Consider the following 19,072-nt stretch of genomic DNA (forward strand, 5'->3'; position numbering starts at 1 on the left):
AATGTCTATCCCTAAGAATTTCATAATCTGAACGTGAAGTTTCTGAAAAACACCCGGGACTATGAAATAGTTCTTGAAATGCTAACGAAGCAGCAAAAACTGTAAACGACTTTAACGGTCAAAAGTTTGATGACAAAGAATAGTAAGGTGGTAAAGCTGAAAAAAAAAAGTTTGGAACTAGAAAACGGATGAAGCAAAGTATGAAAGAGGCTGTGGATAAATCACAGGGACTGAACCTGCTCTCAAAGAATATAAACGATTCCGTACCTGCTGAAACCGTCAGTAAGAACCCTACTCTTTATTCAAAACCTTGCCCGGATGATATTTTTCATCATCATCTTATCTTAGATATTATAAGATATCTTCATATCATTCGTTATACATATTTTTCATATTTCTGGAGATATTTTTACAACTATTCTTATCTGCGATCATTTATCTCTCCGTAACATCTGCGTTACAATATAAAAGAAACTGTGTTAATTTCTAAATTCTGAAACCTCCGAGATTAAAATATAAATGATTTGAAGTAGTGTTGGGAACTGATGCATGAATTAGTATAATATAATGAAACTTGATCAACTTCATTATATTACAGTAAGTCATGTTAAGTTTCTAATGGAATGTGATGATTCACAGTACCGTCATCATGTGCCATGTTACACGGCTCTTACATTCTATCAAGTCTCCAAACATATTAGAACGTATCACCTTGATAGTTCTATTTTTCCGGAATATTCGAGTAATTTAACGAATCAAGATCGTGCCATTACAATTTTATTCTAAAACCAATAGCTAGGTTCATTCCAAATTTCCTACCTACGAATTTCGGACCATTGTTCGCTTGGCTCGAGGACAGGAAGAAGAAACGAAGGGACAAAACCTCAGAATAGAAATAGGAACATAAACCACAGCAAATAAGAGAGAGCATTAACTGTGGATGACAATGATTTTAAGGGACGGGAGTAGGAACATCGAAATATAAGGGAAGGTATAAAACCTAACAACAACCCCGAAACTACAAACCGTGCATATCAATACGTATTGCAACGTAAAGGCACGGGAGAATTAAAAACATTATAATTCCAAGGAAAGGATAAAAGAGAATAGATTCTTCTGGTGATAGATGAAAAAGAAGAATGAAAGATATGAAAGTTAGAAATATAACAAGGATTAGAATGGGATGGAGCATATTAGCGAATGTCTTAAAGTAGGAACTAAAGATAAAGAATAGAAGATGTGGGAAGAAAGAAAGGGAAGGAGGTAAATTTATAGTGAAATATTCGACAAAGAAATCAAAACAGATTGCCGCGTTAAATCAAAGAAGATCCTGATCGCCGCAAAACTAAATCTTATTACATAAGATTTTCTTTAAAACCCTTAAATCCCGGAAATCGATCATAATCATGTCATCGGTTACAACAATTCTATATTTACACATTTCACTCTTTTGTGATAGCTTCGCTCGTGCGTCTCACATAACCGAATCGTTTTATCTAAATCTTTCAATAATGATAAAATTTCATTATTACCTCATATTCGTCATGAAAACATTCCTATTGTTATTTATGACAACCTCTACCAAATTTCGAGGACGAAATTTCTTTAACGGGTGGGTACTGTAACGACCCGGAAATTTCCGACCAAATTTAAACTCTAATCTCTATATGGTTCCGACACGATAAGCAAAAACCCTAAAGTTGACCCGCACTTTTTCGATCGTTCTATACTTATAAGATTAATATTTACATAAATTAAACCTTACCAACATGATAAGCAATCCAAATTGTTGAGACTTATGTTTTCGAAAAGAGTTTTACACAACGTTTGACCGTCTAGTTTGACCGATGATATCACGAACTATACAATATATGATAATTATACGTTTGTGTATATATATGTATATATACATATTTAACATGATCTAAGAATGTTTTAATATCTCATTTTGTATTAATAACAATAAGTTATAAGTATATTTTGAAACTACTAACTTAAGTTTTCAAAACGATAACCATGCGTAACGTTATTTGACTTAAATACTTATGACCTATAATGTTTATACATATATCGTATAAGTAATGTATTTAATCACTTTTAAAGACTTAAATACATAAAACAATATAAGTATATTTACAAAAGATAGCTATATTTGAATCCTCGTTCCGTTTTCTCAAAGATTTCTATACGTATACCTAGGGTATATGTACCCGTATCATACGCAGCTTCTAGATGTATTTACTATTGGTATATACCAATAAAAATCTGCTCCTTAGCAGCCTTAAATGATTAAGAAACATGTGGAACCAACCATTTGTCAAGTAGCATGAATTATTTAGCAAGAAAACAAAGTTAGGTATTTTTTTTCCTTTATAACCTAAAAACGTTTTTATGCATGCACACCATTTCTTCACCCCATTTTCTTATACTTACACTTCCATTTCTCTCTCAAAATACTCTTAACTTCATACTTGATCATCTCCAAGCATTTTCCCCATCATTTAGCTTCAAAAACCTTACTTAAACACCATAAGAAAACCATACAAAAACACTTCAAGAAATCCTTCCAAGAACACAAACTTACTTCTAATCTTTCATCCAATTCCATCACCCTTTTGGTTCTAGCTTTTTACTCCTCTTTTACAGAAACCTTGTCCAAGGAACTTGAGGTAGTATCTATGTTCATAACCTTATTCGATTCATATATATATAGCTATCATATTTTGTGGTATACAATTTTAACAACAAGAACATAGTTTGAAAGTTTTCAAACTTGTTTGCAAACTAAATAGATCCTTCTAACTTAACTTTTAAAATACTTCAAGACCTGTAATATAACTTAAATATATGCTAACTTAACAAGGTATAACTTGGTTTTTCAAAGAATATCTTAAAAACTGTTTTTACGACGTCGGAGTGTAACCGGGGACTGTTTTGGGTTGGATAATTAAAAACTATCTTAAACTTTGAATTGGAGGTTTATGTTCTGGAAAAATGATTTTTACTATAAATATGTTAACACATAGAAATTTCATGATTTAATTCAAAGTATAAGTATTTTTAGAAAAATGGTCATTAAGTGTTATTTTTTTGTAACAAAAATGTTGAACTTCATAAGTTTCACTAAAGTTTCACCTATGCCGTGTGATTTTGAATACAAACCAAGGTATTTTCAGTTCATAGTCTTAAAGAGGGACTCGATCCAAGGAGATGGCAAGTTGAATCAACGAAAACGGATTTGTAACGAAGAAACTATGACCGAAACAAAATTGGTTATCCTAGACTTGTTTAACTTCGGGATTAATTGGGAAAAATTAAATAAATCACATATTTCTAAGATAACATGATATTTTATATATATGTACTTATAATTCAATTTTATATGGTTCAGGATCACCCGTAAACAACACGAGAAGATTAATCATAAGATCCCATGTTTGTACGCAACACGTCATTTGACAACACCGGTACTTTATGTACGCAACACGTCATTTGACAACACCGGTACCGTGGGTCAAGATTAATCTCGACCAATACATATACGATGGGGTTTTATTTATTTCGTTGGGGGTTTTATTTATTTCATTGCGGGTATATTAAACATCTAAAAATGAACCATTAAAATTGAATTACTAACAACGAGCTGCTAACTACGGACTAAGGAATTATTCAAAGTATTAAAAGTATAACAAGTATATATATGTGACGTTTGTTTAAAAAGAAAAGGTATTGATATATTATATATGGATAGGTTCGTGATATCAACCGGAGACCAAGTCAAATTATATATATCTTCAAGACGAAAGTGAGTATATAGTCCCACTTTTAAACTCTAAATATTTCGGGATGAGAATACATGTATTTTATGTTTTACGTTATGGACACAAGTAACTGAAAAATATATTCTACGTTGAGTTGTACCACTGGCATACTTCCCTGTAGCTTGGTAACTAATATTTACAGCGGTATTGTAAACGCGAATCCTGTTGATAGATCTATCGGGCCTGACAACCCCAACCGGACTGGACGACCAGTATTCAACGGTTGCACAGTACTTCGTTTCGTGACTACACTTGGTACAGTGTAGTAAGATTTCATATTAAAGGGAATATGCGACGTGATTAATTGTTAAGTATGGTTACCAAGTGCTCAACCACTTAGAATATTTTTATTAAAATGTTTATATATGAAATCTTGTGGTCTATATTTATATCGCTGTCGACATTAAACCTATATCTCACCAACTTTATGTTGACATTTTAAAGCATGTTATTCTCAGGTATGAATTAAGTCTTCCGCTGTGCATTATCTCGTACTAAGGATACTACTTGAGGCCATTAAGGACTTATATCATAAGGCGTTGCATTCGAGTCATTGAAGTTCATAGAGACTATTATTAAGTAAATGGCGGTTTAGGTCATTTGAATATTATGAAATGTCAGGCGAATATGTCAATTATGGATGTAACTATAGATTGTCTTTTAAGAATAAATGCAACGTTTGTAAGATGTATCATATAGAGGGCAAGTACCTCGCAATGTTATCAACTATTATAATTCGTTTGTAATCAATATGGACAACGTCCGGATGATTAGTTTCGGATCCTTTCATCATGAAAATATGAATTTTCATATTTGTCCTTACTCTTTTAAAACTGCTAACGTAACTGCCTATAACTTCCGTATGTACAGGGTTAAATTTGTAATTTTTATTATTCAGTCAGTATTCAGCACATAAAACAAACAACACCTATTTTTTTCATCACTTATTCCTCACAGACGTTATAAATTTATTCAGACAACAGAACTTAATAAAAATAAAAAACAAACGGAGCCTAATATTTTATACTAACCTCTATTTGTTATTATGGTGTTGCAGTAAAGTTATGGGTGTAAATGACTCGAACTACTCATGAGAGCTAGTTAAGCCCGACTACTTAAAAGCTCTATTCGAACCGAGCTGAAATGACAACACAACAACAACAAAACCCAATACCACATAAGTGGTGTATGAGGGTAGTGGCGAATCTAGGATGAAATTCCAATGGAGTCCTAAAAAAAATTTCAAGGCTAATTATATTTAAAGTGTACTTTATTGGTTATTTACCTCTAGAAAAAGTATAAATTTTAAAAATATATGGGGTTCCGTACTTAAATTTAGTGGTGTCCTTTATAATTTGAAGTATACATTGTATAAAAAATTTTCCCACTAGTGGGGTCACAGGACCCCACACCTAACAAAGTAAACTCGCCCCTGTATAGGGGAGGTGAGATGTAGACAATCATTCCCCTATCCGAGAATAAAGACAAGTCATTTCTTCACCGAAAACACTCTCAAAAGTAGAGAAAGTCATCCATTTCTCTATTCAACGGATAGAGAGATTGCTTCCGAGTAGGATAAAAAAAAATTTTTAAAAAAAAAAATTGAGACGCCATGAAAATGGTAAAATCAAATTTTCATGGGTTTTAAATCCTGCCTGAAATTTAATTTAGGCTCTAAGAGTCAGTCAAGACGCCAATAAATCGACGCTTGCTGTCAACTCAATAACTAGAGCCGTTCGAGCTGAAATGAGTTCGAGCTTATAATATCAAGCTTGAACAAGTTCATCATCCTAAACGAGCATTTCATATATATATATATATATATATATATATATTAATTAGCACTTTTACTAAATATAAGTATATACTCCCTTCTTCGTCCTAAATCTATTGTATTCAGACAAAATACAAACAGTTTAAGAAAAAGTGACTGACACATATATTTTTTTATTAATTTTTCAGTCTTACCCCTTATTTTTACTCATTTTTTGAATGTAAACAATTAATTTGAGAAATTCCAAAAAGGAATACTAAGCTATAGTTTGGGACCGACGGAGTAATAACTAATTATATATAAATCAGCTGATATCGAGACGAACTCAAACTTATATAATTTCAAACGAGTTCACTTTGAGCTCTTTAAATTTTAAACAAGCCAAGCCAAGCCAAGCTCACCTCGGCTTGTTTACACCCTTAAATAGAGTGATGTGCTAGCACAAAGCTACTTTTATTTATGGAATATGTAATAAACGAATAAAATAAAATGTAATAACATAGCATACAGCTAGAAATGCTTATCTTCAAGCAATGTGGTTAGTGTGAGAAATTAATATTCTACCAAAGTAACAAAGCAAACTATGCAAGTAGCAACATTTCTTTACTCAATATATGAACCGTATATCTACCAACCAACACATCCTAAGCAATGTAAAGAAGAATTATTTGCAGAAGTTTTAAAGTGGCAGATTCTAGATACGAGATGAATGGTTGTGGCTACTTTTATCGGAACCCTCTCCCTTGTGCATTCCAAGAAGCCCAAAACATGTGAATGGCTGAGCCTGCATCCACCACCATTATAGCGTACATTAATGTCGATAATTTTGTAGATCAATAACAGATCAATAACATAAACAGAACAAAATAAGAGAAACTCTAAAATTAGAGGCGGCAAGTAGGCATATTGGGATTGGGGTGGTGGGGGTGGGGGGGTTACAAATTGAACTTTGTAGGTTAAAAGGTGTGCCTAGCCTGAGTTACAAACATAAATTTCTTTCGTGAAAGTTTATAATTATAACACAAGTAAAATATGAATAGTAAACCAGACCATTACATAGAGTATTTTTATGGATTAAGACGCTTTGGGAAGCTTTGGGAAGCTTTTAACCCAATATTTGGCTTCCATGTTATCTGATTTTTTTGAGTCTACCCGTTTGACCCATTAGAGATAATGTTAATCGTGAAAGATAAATAGAAGGTGCATATGCATGCATATATATATATATATATATATATATATATATATATATATATATATATATATATAGAGAGAGAGAGAGAGAGAGAGAGAGAGAGAGAGAGAGAGAGAGAGAGAGAGACCTTCCAACGCTTTTTATTGCTTAAAGAATTGTAGATGGACTCCAAACGAGTGATTATCTGCCTAAATGATGGTCTCTTTGCTGGATTCTCATGCCAGCACTCTTCAACTAACCTGTTAGAAGAGATGTTAGAAAGTGATGAGGCATAAAACTACATCCTAACGAATTATCAAAATGACTTTAAAATATAAGTATTATATGTATTCCAAAATATGGATATATTATCTAACACACACAAAGTGAGTGTTTATCCCTAAAATCGAATTACAAACATCAAGAGGCTAACACTTACATTCCTAATGAAAGCCTCATTAACAGATAGGTTTCATGAGAAAAAATAACCAAACAAATTAAAAAATAGACTTAATAAACAAATAAAACCTAAGATTAGTTTGATGCCGATAGAATATATATTAGTATGAATTCGTGAAAAAGATTAATGTGTAAATAGATTATAAGATATCACTGATATAAAATGAAACAAATTCAATTATGGGCTTAAAGGACCAGGCCTATAGGACCCTACATTCAGGCATAGTTGGAAATTTTGATCAAATACCAGGACGACTACACAACTTTCGAGCTTAGGTTGATCTATAAGGCTTGGATTTATAAGCAAGGGCCATTTGTACATCTCTAATCTAGAAGGTATGTTGGTATTTTCTATCCCTACACTCCAACTCTATATAAAGTTGTAATTTTTGTCTAAAAATATTTAAATATTAAGCTTCAATAAGAATTAGAACGTACTCTTTAAGACCGTAGGCATAACTCTTAGATGGAGCATTAAAAGAAGGACGTCCTTTTGCAGCATACAGTTTCGGGACATCTTTTCCATCCTTTGTAGCAAATGGTTGACAACCTTCAATCATCTTCTCCAAATCAAAACGCAAAATATTATTAGCCAATATAACACATGTGCAAAACAGAAATATGAACTCTAGTAGACAAGGGATACCAAATTTCTATTTAAACTTTTTATTAATCACGTTAATGAATAAAATGTATACTAGGATCAGTTATCCCTTATATTGAGCAACTTAGGAGAATGTAAGCATATAAATACACATTGAACGATACTTTTATCCATCACATTTTCAGGTTTATTCATTAGACCCATCTAGGTCAAAATATACCCAAATATATTCATTTTCAGATAAATGGGTCAAATTACTACTTCTAGAGTTTCTTGATGAATACAGACTTGAATGCTTATGATACAGGTATATCAAACCATCAAAATGGCTACATTAAAATATATATAGATCAAACTATTTAACAATCAAGTGCCATTAAAAGCTAAAAATCACCTCTCTAAAATTTATCATGAATAACTATGCCAAAAATTTCATAGTTAGAATTCAAATTAAGATTTGTATTTAACTCATAAAGTTCGACCATAGTACGTTTGATAATTGATACTAAAGCAATGTATGCCATTTAAAAAGAACTATACACAAAGAGATCTAAGGTAGTGCACAGTATCTCAAAAGTGGTTTATATGTATAACCTTGAAAGTCAATGTTTTTAGGTATCACAGGGTTAAAACCCATACCTCTTGCAAAATCAAAGCAAATGAAAAAACATCCACTTTGGTATCATAATCTTCATTTCTGTATACCTCCGGCGCAACATAACGTCCGGCTGTAGTACATAAAGTAACATCAACGCGTTAGTTTCAGCACTTCGCAACATTGCAAACAAGATAGCTTAATCTTCAAAAACAATCAGTTTTAGATGCAAAAAGCACTCACACGTATCGCCTTGATAGGTCATCAGCTTTTTATGTTTGGCTGCGTTTGTCCCTTTCAGAAGCTCGCTGACTCCAAAGTCTGCAACTTTTAGATGCCCAGAATCATCCCGCAATATATTCCTGAAAGTATTTAACAAAAAAATATAATACATAAAACGCCATGACTCATATTCAATACGCTTAATATGATGACTTACGAAGGTTCTAGATCTCTGTGAATGATTGGTTCTGGCTTATTCTCATGCAAATAACTCATTCCCCTGAACAATTACCCACAATCCAATTTCACTTTATAATTAAAACAGTTCACGTAACACTAAGAAATTAATTGTATAATCAACTGAAAATGCTAAGTACCTAGCAATATCCATGGCATATTTTAGCGCAGTTAACGGCTTTAGTGCTCCTTTTCTTTTCAAAAATGCTCTAAGATCACCCTGAAAAATATATAGCATACATTTAAATAATTTGCAAGATGTAGCATTAAATATAAGGAGATTAACGACTATGGTCCATGGTACATTTGGTAAATATTCTATCACGATCATCATTGGACTGCTTTGAGTTACAGCACCAAGAAACTGAACAACATTCGGGTGTCGTATTTTTTGAAGCAATTCAAGTTCATCCCTAAAAGCCCTCCTGTATAAAAGCCAGATATTAAATACTAACAAAAATAAAATACTCAACACACGAAAAGAATAAAGATAGATGGTTTATTTGTAAATGACTCACACTTTTTCATCATCAGTAAAGAGTTCATCCCCCAGCTTCTTAACAGCAACTTGAGTTCCACGCCATGAAGCCATTGTGAAGGTCCCCTGGTCTCAATAAAAAATGAGAAACAGATATAAAAACTGAAAACATATAACGATACCAATGAAAGTACAAAGAAAACCAAGGATGCAAAAATCGCTACTCGGGTAGTACTTGGTCAGGACTTTTAAGGGAGTACTCGGTGTTGACCAAGTTTGACTTTGACTGACTTTGACCAATTTTGACCAAGTTTTAACCTTTTTTTAAAAGAGATCCCGATTTTGACTGATTTTCCAAGAAACTCTGAGTTTTGGGCGATTTTTGGCCGAGTTTGACCGAGTTCTTCGACCCTCAGAAAAACATGCATGCACTCAGATGAAGTTAACTGAATGATGATGGACTTACCTTAGTAATGTCAATGCTATTAGTGAAATCAAGCTCTTTCGCATCTATTTCATATTCTGGAATTTCTCGAGCATTTTTAACATGCATTGGAGCCACCTAAGTATTTGCATCATTAGAATCAGATAACAAGAATATAACAATAGAAGACAATAAATAAGCAATACAAAGAAAGCTGCATGAAATGCCAAAGGATGAACTTACCAGATGCTTAGCACCATGTTTCTCCAAGACTTTAATTACATTATGGTGCTTATAATGGACTGCATCTGCAAGGGGCTGTTAATACAACATCAGATTACGACAGCAAAAATAAAACAGGTAAATAACAACAGTTGAGCTCCCTTAAAAGCATGAAAGTTACCTTTTTCCACTATTCGTTCAACAGTTTAGTACATCGAAAACAGAAATATTGGTTATTATAGAAAATTGAAACCATACATATGCTATCAGTTAGTGCTACTTACTAATTACTAGTAGCTTTGAAAAATATATATCGTCTATAATCAAAACAAAAACAAACAAGTGCTTGTAAAAGGAGGGCTCAAACCAGGGAAAAATTCTATTGTATTCAGTAGTACCTATTGCAGTTTTGATCATTGATTAAACATTATAGTGTGTTTTCTCATTGCGTACATTAACCACGTAAGTAGACTAAGTAGTTTGTTAAGAATGTGCCATCTACTTATAAAGATTAGCAAGGCATATATTATGTGTAACAAATAAGATAGTGTTATAATAATAATAATAATAATATAGATATGGATAGTCAATTTTGGTGTATACATATAGTCAATTTTGGTACACAAAGTATGTATTTTTATATTGAGATTTTAGGCTATAAATACTCATGAATGCAAGCATTAAACTCGCACCATTTCTCACACTTACAAAGTGTTTCTTTCTTTCTCTCCATTATCATCTTTGTTCTTACACTTCATTATTAGTATTCTAAATCAAGAATCAAATCACTAAAGGTAGTTATAAGCCTACTGAATTATAACATCAAGAATCAAACCACTAAAGGTAGTTATAAGCCTACTGAATTATAACATCAAGAATCAAACCACTAAAGGTAGTTATAAGCCTACTGAATTATAACATCAAGAATCAAACCACTAAAGGTAGTTATAAGCCTACTGAATTATAACACGTTATCAGCACGATAATCTTAATACTAAATATGGTTGGCTCTGCCACCAAAATGATATATGGTCGGTTATACCACCAAAATGATATATGGTCGGTTATACCACCAGAATGATATAGGTCGGTTATACCACCTGAAAAAATATATGGTCGACACTGTCGCCAAATTTTCATTTATGTTTACTAATATTTATATTTTTGTTATATAACATTTATTTATGATTGCTTACACATGGTCGACACTGTCACCTACTTATCATTTATGTTATATTAAATTTATGTTTAATGTTTATATACTTATGAATATAAATTGACTCTAATTTATCATGATGTTTGTTTTAATTTTTGATAATAGAAAATGTCGAATCTGGAAAAGCTTAAATTTACTCCTTTAGAATCAACTGGAAACAACTACATGCCATGGGTTATAAAAGTAAAAATGCATCTTAAATCAATGGGCATTCTTGAAACCATAAATGAAAACAACACTTGTTCTGAAAAAGAACAAGCTACGGCATGTTGCTTTATTCATCAACATATTGATGAATGCTTACAAAATAATTATGTGACTGTAGAAGATCCCCATGTTTTATGGGAAGGTCTCAAAAGCAGATTCAATAATCAAAGAGAAATTTTACTTCCAGCTGCAATGGAACAATGGAGAACATTAAGGTTCCAAGACTTTAAGAAAGTAAATGAATACAGCTCAGCTCTGTATAATACATGTTCACAACTTAAATTCTGTGGACATGAAATTAGTAATGCAGACATGATGGAGAAAACTTTCTCCACAATGAATGCTGCAAACATCACAGTGCAAAGAAATTTGAGAATGCTAAAGTTCAAAACATATCCTGAACTTAATTCATATCTCTTAGTTGCAGAGCAAAATGATGAGCTATTAATGAAAAATCAGCAATCCCGTCCTACTGGTACACTTGCAATCCCTGAAGCAAATACTGCAAATAATTATAAACAGGGACAAGGACGCGGGCAAGGTCGTGGTTATAATAACCATCACCATCATCATGCCAAAAGCCATAACTATGGTAGAAACCATCCTTATGGTAATGGTAATGGGCGTGGACGTGGTCGTGGTCGTGGCCGTGGTGGTCAAAGAAATAGTAATCCACGAAAATATAAATATCAACCACAAAACAAGCCCATTAAACAAGATGTTGAAGAAAATTCTTCTAAAAATTCTGAAGAATCTTGCTACAGATGTGGTAGAATGGGCCACTGGGCTAATACTTGCCGAACATCTAAACATCTTGTTAAGATGTATCAGGATTCGCTGAAAGGTAAAGAAAAGGAAGTAAATTTTGTGGATAATATTGATCCAACAGTCACTGAGAAACCATCTGATTTATATGAAGATTTCTTGAATGTTTAAGTTGTGTGTTTTTTGAAAAATAAACGATCTAATATCGTCTGTCTTTGTCATTATGTTTGCTAAATGTTTCAGTACTATCTATTTGCGTTTAAAATATTGTGTAATATTAATGTACTCACTATTTATTTCTTATATATGAAGTTCAATATGAATTTTGCTGGAATACAACATCAATCAAGTGGTGGAGATCTCTGTATAGCAGACAGTGGAACTACACACACTATACTTAAATCCGAGAAATATTTTATTGATCTAAAACCAACGGAAGGAACTATACATACAATATCAGGACCTGCTAACTTGATAAAAGGGATAGGAAAGGCAAATTTCATACTACCAAATGGTACAAAATTTTTAATAAATGATGCCTTATTTTCTCCCAAGTCAAGCAGAAATTTATTGAGTTTCTCCGACATATACCTTAACGGGTATGATTATCAGTCAGTGACAACAGAAAATGAGAAATATTTAAGTATCACTGACAAGAGTCATGTGGTTGAAAAACTGCCAAGACTTAGTTCTGGATTACATTATACACATATAAATGTACCAGAAATACATATGGTAGTTAACGAAAAATATATTGATCCTGGTGTATTCAGTTTATGGCATAACAGATTAGGCCATCCAGGATCAACAATGATGAAAAGGATTATTGAATGTACTCATGGACATCCACTAAAGGATAGAAAAATCCATCATGATACAATGGTTCCATGTACATCTTGCTCTCTTGGAAAATTGATAACTAGACCCTCACCACTTAAGGTTGAGAAAGAATCACCAATGTTTCTTGAAAGAATTCAAGGTGATATATGTGGACCAATTCATCCACCATGTGGACCATTTAGATATTTCATGGTTCTAATAGACGCATCTAGCAGATGGTCTCATGTTTGTCTGTTATCAAGCCGTAATGTGGCATTTGCAAAATTTCTTGCCCAAATTATTAAATTGAGAGCTCATTTTCCTGATTACACCATTAAAAGGGTGAGACTTGATAATGCTGGTGAATTTACATCTCAAGCATTTAATGACTATTGCATGTCTATAGGAATTGTTGTTGAACATTCTGTTGCTCATGTGCATACACAAAATGGTTTAGCCGAGTCATTGATTAAACGTTTACAGTTAATCGCTAGACCATTGATAATGAGAACAAAACTCCCTGTATCTATATGGGGTCATGCAATTTTACATGCTGCTGCATTGATTCGCATCAGACCAAGTGCAAGTCATAAATATTCCCCCCTACAACTTGCTTTTGGTCAAGAGCCAAATATTTCCCATCTTAGAACATTTGGTTGTGCAGTGTATGTTCCAATTGCGACACCACAACGTACAAAAATGGGTCCTCAAAGGAGGTTGGGAATATATGTTGGATATGAAACATCTTCAATATTAAGGTATATTGAACCTATGACAGGTGACGTTTTTACAGCACGTTTTGCTGATTGTCATTTTAATGAAACATTGTTCCCTAGATTAGGGGGAGAAATGAAAAATAAAGAAAATGATGTTTCATGGTGTGAACCTCAATTAAAGTATCTTGATCCTCGCACAAAAGAATGCGAGACAGAAGTTCAAAAGATAATGCATATACAAGAACTTGCAAATCAATTGCCTGATGCATTTACAGATACAAAAACGGTGACAAAATCATATATACCAGCAGTAAATACTCCAGCTCGAATTGAAATTCCAAAAGCTGGCAATAACGTCACTCATGAATCTTTGCCACGTCAGAAACGTGGAAGACCAATCGGTTCAAAGGATAAAAATCCTCGAAAAAGAAAATCAGCTGATAATGAAGTAAAAGAAAGTGTTCAAGAAGAACCACAAATCAGTACTCCTACTGCAGAGGAGATTGATGATGTCAATACAGAAATTGCAATCAATTATGCATATTCAAAAATATTATGGAACCGAAATGAAATGAAAAATCTTGATGAGAAATTTTCATTTAATGTTGCATATGACATCATGAATAATGATGATGATCCAGAACCAACATCTATGGTTGAATGTCAAAATAGACATGATTGGGCTCAATGGAAAGAAGCAATACGAGCTGAATTAGAATCACTCAATAAAAGAAAAGTTTTCGGATCCATCATTCTCACTCCTAAAGATGTGAAACCTGTAGGATACAGATGGATTTTTGTCCGAAAAAGAAATGAGAAAAATGAAGTTACAAGGTATAAAGCTAGACTTGTAGCTCAAGGTTTTTCTCAAAGACCGGGAATTGATTATGAAGAAACTTATTCTCCTGTTATGGATGCAATTACTTTTAGGTACTTAATCAGTCTGGCAGTTTCTAAAAATTTAGAAATGCATCTCATGGATGTTGTGACTGCTTATCTATATGGATCACTTGATAGTGATATATATATGAAGATACCTGAAGGATTTAAGGTACCAGAAGCATCAAATGCAAAACCCAAAGAAATGTATTCGATTAAATTACAAAGATCTTTATATGGTTAAAACAATCGGGACGTATGTGGTATAACCGATTAAGTGATTACTTGATAAGCAAAGGGTATACAAATAATCTTACTTGCCCTTGTGTTTTCATTAAGAAAACAACATCCGGATATGTGATCATAGCTGTTTATGTTGATGATCTTAACATCATAGGTACAAATAAAGAGATCCATGAAGCCATTCAACTTCTAAAGAAAGAATTTGAAATGAAAGATCTCGGAAAAACCAAGTATTGCCTTGGTTTACAAATTGAGCATATGCCTAATGGTTTACTTGTACATCAAACAACATATACTGAAAAGATTTTGAAACGTTTCAATATGGACAAGGCAAAACCATTAAGTACTCCTATGGTTGTTAGATCACTCAATGTTGAAGCTGATCCATTTCGTCCATGTGAAGATCAAGAAGACATTCTTGGACCAGAAGTACCATATCTTAGTGCAATTGGAGCTCTTATGTATCTTACAAATTGTACAAGACCTGACATTTCTTTTGCAGTTAATTTGTTGGCAAGGTTCAGCTCTGCTCCTACCAAAAGACACTGGAATGGGATCAAACACATATTTCGATACCTTCGAGGAACTACTGATTTAGGATTATTTTATTCTAACGAATCAAAACAAGATTTGGTTGGTTATGCAGATGCAGGTTATTTATCTGATCCACATAAAGCTAAATCTCAAACTGGATATGTATTCCTAAATGGAGGTACTGCAATATCATGGCGTTCTCAAAAACAAACACTTGTTGCTACATCGTCAAATCATGCCGAAGTGATTGCATTACATGAAGCTACTCGAGAATGTTTTTGGTTGAGATCAATGACACAACTCATTACTGATTCTTGTGGACTAGAACGCGATAAAAGTCCAACAACTATCTATGAAGATAATGCAGCTTGCATAGCACAGATGAAAGAAGGGTATATCAAAAGTGACCGAACAAAACACATACCACCTAGATTCTTCTCATACACTCAAAATCTCATTAAGGACAACCAGATTGAAATGAGATATGTGCAATCTAGCAAAAACTCTGCTGATCTTTTCACGAAAGCACTTCCAACTGCTATTTTCAGAACACACGTTCATAACATTGGCATGAGACATGTTCAAAAGATGTAACAGCTGAAGCGATGTCTACTTGAGGGGGAGTCAACTCCATGCTGCACTCTTTTTCCCTTAGCTAAAGTTTTTTCCCACTGGGTTTTCTTTAGCAAGGTTTTTAACGAGGCAGTAATTTATAGTTGATCTTCAACAAAATAAAATTGCTATCCAAGGGGGAGTGTTATAATAATAATAATAATAATATAGATATGGATAGTCAATTTTGGTGTATACATATAGTCAATTTTGGTACACAAAGTATGTATTTTTATATTGAGATTTTAGGCTATAAATACTCATGAATGCAAGCATTAAACTCGCACCATTTCTCACACTTACAAAGTGTTTCTTTCTTTCTCTCCATTATCATCTTTGTTCTTACACTTCATTATTAGTATTCTAAATCAAGAATCAAATCACTAAAGGTAGTTATAAGCCTACTGAATTATAACATCAAGAATCAAACCACTAAAGGTAGTTATAAGCCTACTGAATTATAACATCAAGAATCAAACCACTAAAGGTAGTTATAAGCCTACTGAATTATAACATCAAGAATCAAACCACTAAAGGTAGTTATAAGCCTACTGAATTATAACAGATAGAAACTTACATGCTGCTTCAGAAGCAAGCAATGTCCTTTGCAAAATCAAATATATTATTTTAAGCCAACATGCCATATATTAGAATAAAAGTTGGCATTGTTTTATATTGTTATCTAGTCTGACAACTTAGTTGCAACCAATGATTAGTATAGTTTATGAAACCAAGAAAATACATATATTATATTTACATAACCGCTAAATTGATTTTAAATCTATAATACAGCCAACTTGACACAAAAGTTAAAAAATCATATTCATAAATTTTAATATAAGAATGACAAGTAATTCATTCCTTATTTTATTTTCTCTAGTTGCGATTATGCAGCTTATACCTTACGCATTTCTCCACTTTCTACAAATTATGTGATCGCTAATAGGCTAATAGCTCGTCTCCATTCCTAAAATTGTAATTGGTCATGTTCAAGAAGATGCAGCCTATTGGTCTTTAAAAGTACCCTATTGTCTCACGTAGTAACTTGAAAAATCTTGCGAAGAAATTCAATACAAGAATTGAAGATTGATAAAGATTGACAATAGCCACATCAAGTTAATAATCCAACAAACACTGACCATTTGACTAACTATTATAGCAAGGGGAAACTAACCATCACAAAACTTAAGGACCACTTGCAACAATTTATGACACGTATAGGGTATGACCGTCAACATATTAGGTACAATATACCATACAGCTACACATATTTATTGAATTTGAAGGACAATTATATGTTAAGGATGGAGTAAAGCTAAGTACAATGCTTTATCATTACTTTACAGTCAACATTTACTCCATCTAGTTTCAGATGGATCACTCTCTTCTAACACCAACAGCTCGAAATAAACATATACAAACTTTAAGTATAACTATCATCAACATCTCACAAAACTATCTAAAGAGATTTTAAGAATTGATTTTCACATAAGCAAGATCATAAATCATAACTGTGATTAATATATATCATTTTCAATTAATCACGATAACTCAAACAAATATCATAAATAGGAACCATTAAAAATCATAATCATAAAATTCATAAATATAAACCATAATAAAACAAGTATAAAATAGCATATATCATACCGTGCTGCCCCATTTATCTTGAGGATCAACTTCAGCACCAGCATGCAACAACAATTCAGCAACATCACTAAATCCTTGACAAGCTGCCACGTGTAAGGCAGTCCTATTATCAATATCTTTAAAATTAACATCAGTACCTGAACTTAATAGCTTCTTAATCCCTTCTAAATCACCCTCGCTTGAATGAAACATCAATCTAACCCTAGGATCAATTTCATCTAATCCATCATCTGAATCCGAATCCAAACCCGAATCCGGTGCCATCGATGACTGTTTTCCCAATGTAAACCTCACATGTGGCTTCGATTCCATTCTATTTCACAACTCTACAAATATCAGCTCAAACAGCCAAAAATTGATACGCAAATTCAAATTCAGTTTAACCTGAAATATAATTCGATTGTAGTATGCACAAATTCGAATTACAAATTTAATGAACAGAAATTGGAGTGTTAGGGTTTAAGTTGCGTTTAAATTCGTGAGTATAGTTGAAGCGGCAAAAATAATGAAGATAGATGGTATGTACATACATATATATGTTACATATTTCTATCTGTAAAAGAATAAATCAAATGCGCGTAAAAAGCCAACGAAACGGCGAATGTGCCACTTTAATGGAGTACTCCGTATATTTTTCATTTTTTTATTGTTTATTAGCTGTAAAGATTATTCCACCTAATTATATTATATTATATTATACCTATATCTAAATTATAAAGTGGAAATGAATAGATGAATTATAAAGTGGAAATGAATATATGAATAGTACTATTCATCTCCACTTTATTCAATCTTAACCCCTTAGCTTTTTCCACTTTATCCAATCTTAACTCCCTAACTTTCATTAATATACAAATCGAACCCCCCACTTTATACGTATATTTTTTCCAAAATTTCACAAGCTTAACCCCTTAACTTTTATTAAAATACAAATCGAACCCCCATTTTATTAACTTTTTTTTTTATTAATATTCAGTTTTCACAAACTTAACCCCCTAACTTTTATTAAAATACAAATCGAACCCCCACTTTATACGTAAAGTTTTTTCAAATTTCACAAACTTAACCCACTACCTTTTATTAAAATACAAATCGAACCCCCACTTTACTAACTTTTTTTTTTAAATAAAACCCGAACGCTAAAAGCAGCAACTTTCACAAAAGGAACAACCCTTCAATGTTATGTCGAAAAAAATTCTTTTTTACAAAATAGATCAAGATTTTTTTTTTAACTCGCATTCAAAACGGAGCCCCCGGCGCGAAGCGAGGGCTCCACAACTAGTTATTTCTATTTTCTTAGTGTGTTATTTAAATTATATGTATTATGTGTATGGGAGGTAATTCTCACACACCACATTTTACTACTATATCCTTAATTATACTTAAAATAATAATATAGATTTAACTTTTTAAAAATATAA

At 32.6% G+C, this 19,072-nt stretch overlaps 1 protein-coding gene across 1 annotated transcript; it reads right to left on the reverse strand.

Annotated features, from left to right (window-relative positions):
- Window positions 1-5,950: 5,950 nt before the first annotated feature.
- On the reverse strand, window positions 5,951-18,013 carry LOC139897332 (serine/threonine-protein kinase 12-like). The gene is made up of 12 exons (XM_071880029.1): window positions 17,652-18,013; window positions 10,032-10,106; window positions 9,831-9,926; window positions 9,405-9,490; window positions 9,191-9,311; window positions 9,027-9,106; window positions 8,867-8,929; window positions 8,671-8,789; window positions 8,472-8,560; window positions 7,667-7,788; window positions 6,918-7,029; window positions 5,951-6,379 (listed from the first exon to the last, which is right to left on the reverse strand). The coding sequence occupies exons 1-12, from the start codon at window positions 17,961-17,963 to the stop codon at window positions 6,290-6,292; spliced, it is 1,365 nt and encodes a 454-aa protein (XP_071736130.1). The 5' UTR covers window positions 17,964-18,013; the 3' UTR covers window positions 5,951-6,289.
- Between the last annotated feature and the right edge of the window lie 1,059 nt (window positions 18,014-19,072).

The sequence above is a fragment of the Rutidosis leptorrhynchoides genome, chromosome 3 (genome assembly GCF_046630445.1).
Source record: "Rutidosis leptorrhynchoides isolate AG116_Rl617_1_P2 chromosome 3, CSIRO_AGI_Rlap_v1, whole genome shotgun sequence".
Lineage (NCBI taxonomy): Eukaryota > Viridiplantae > Streptophyta > Magnoliopsida > Asterales > Asteraceae > Rutidosis > Rutidosis leptorrhynchoides.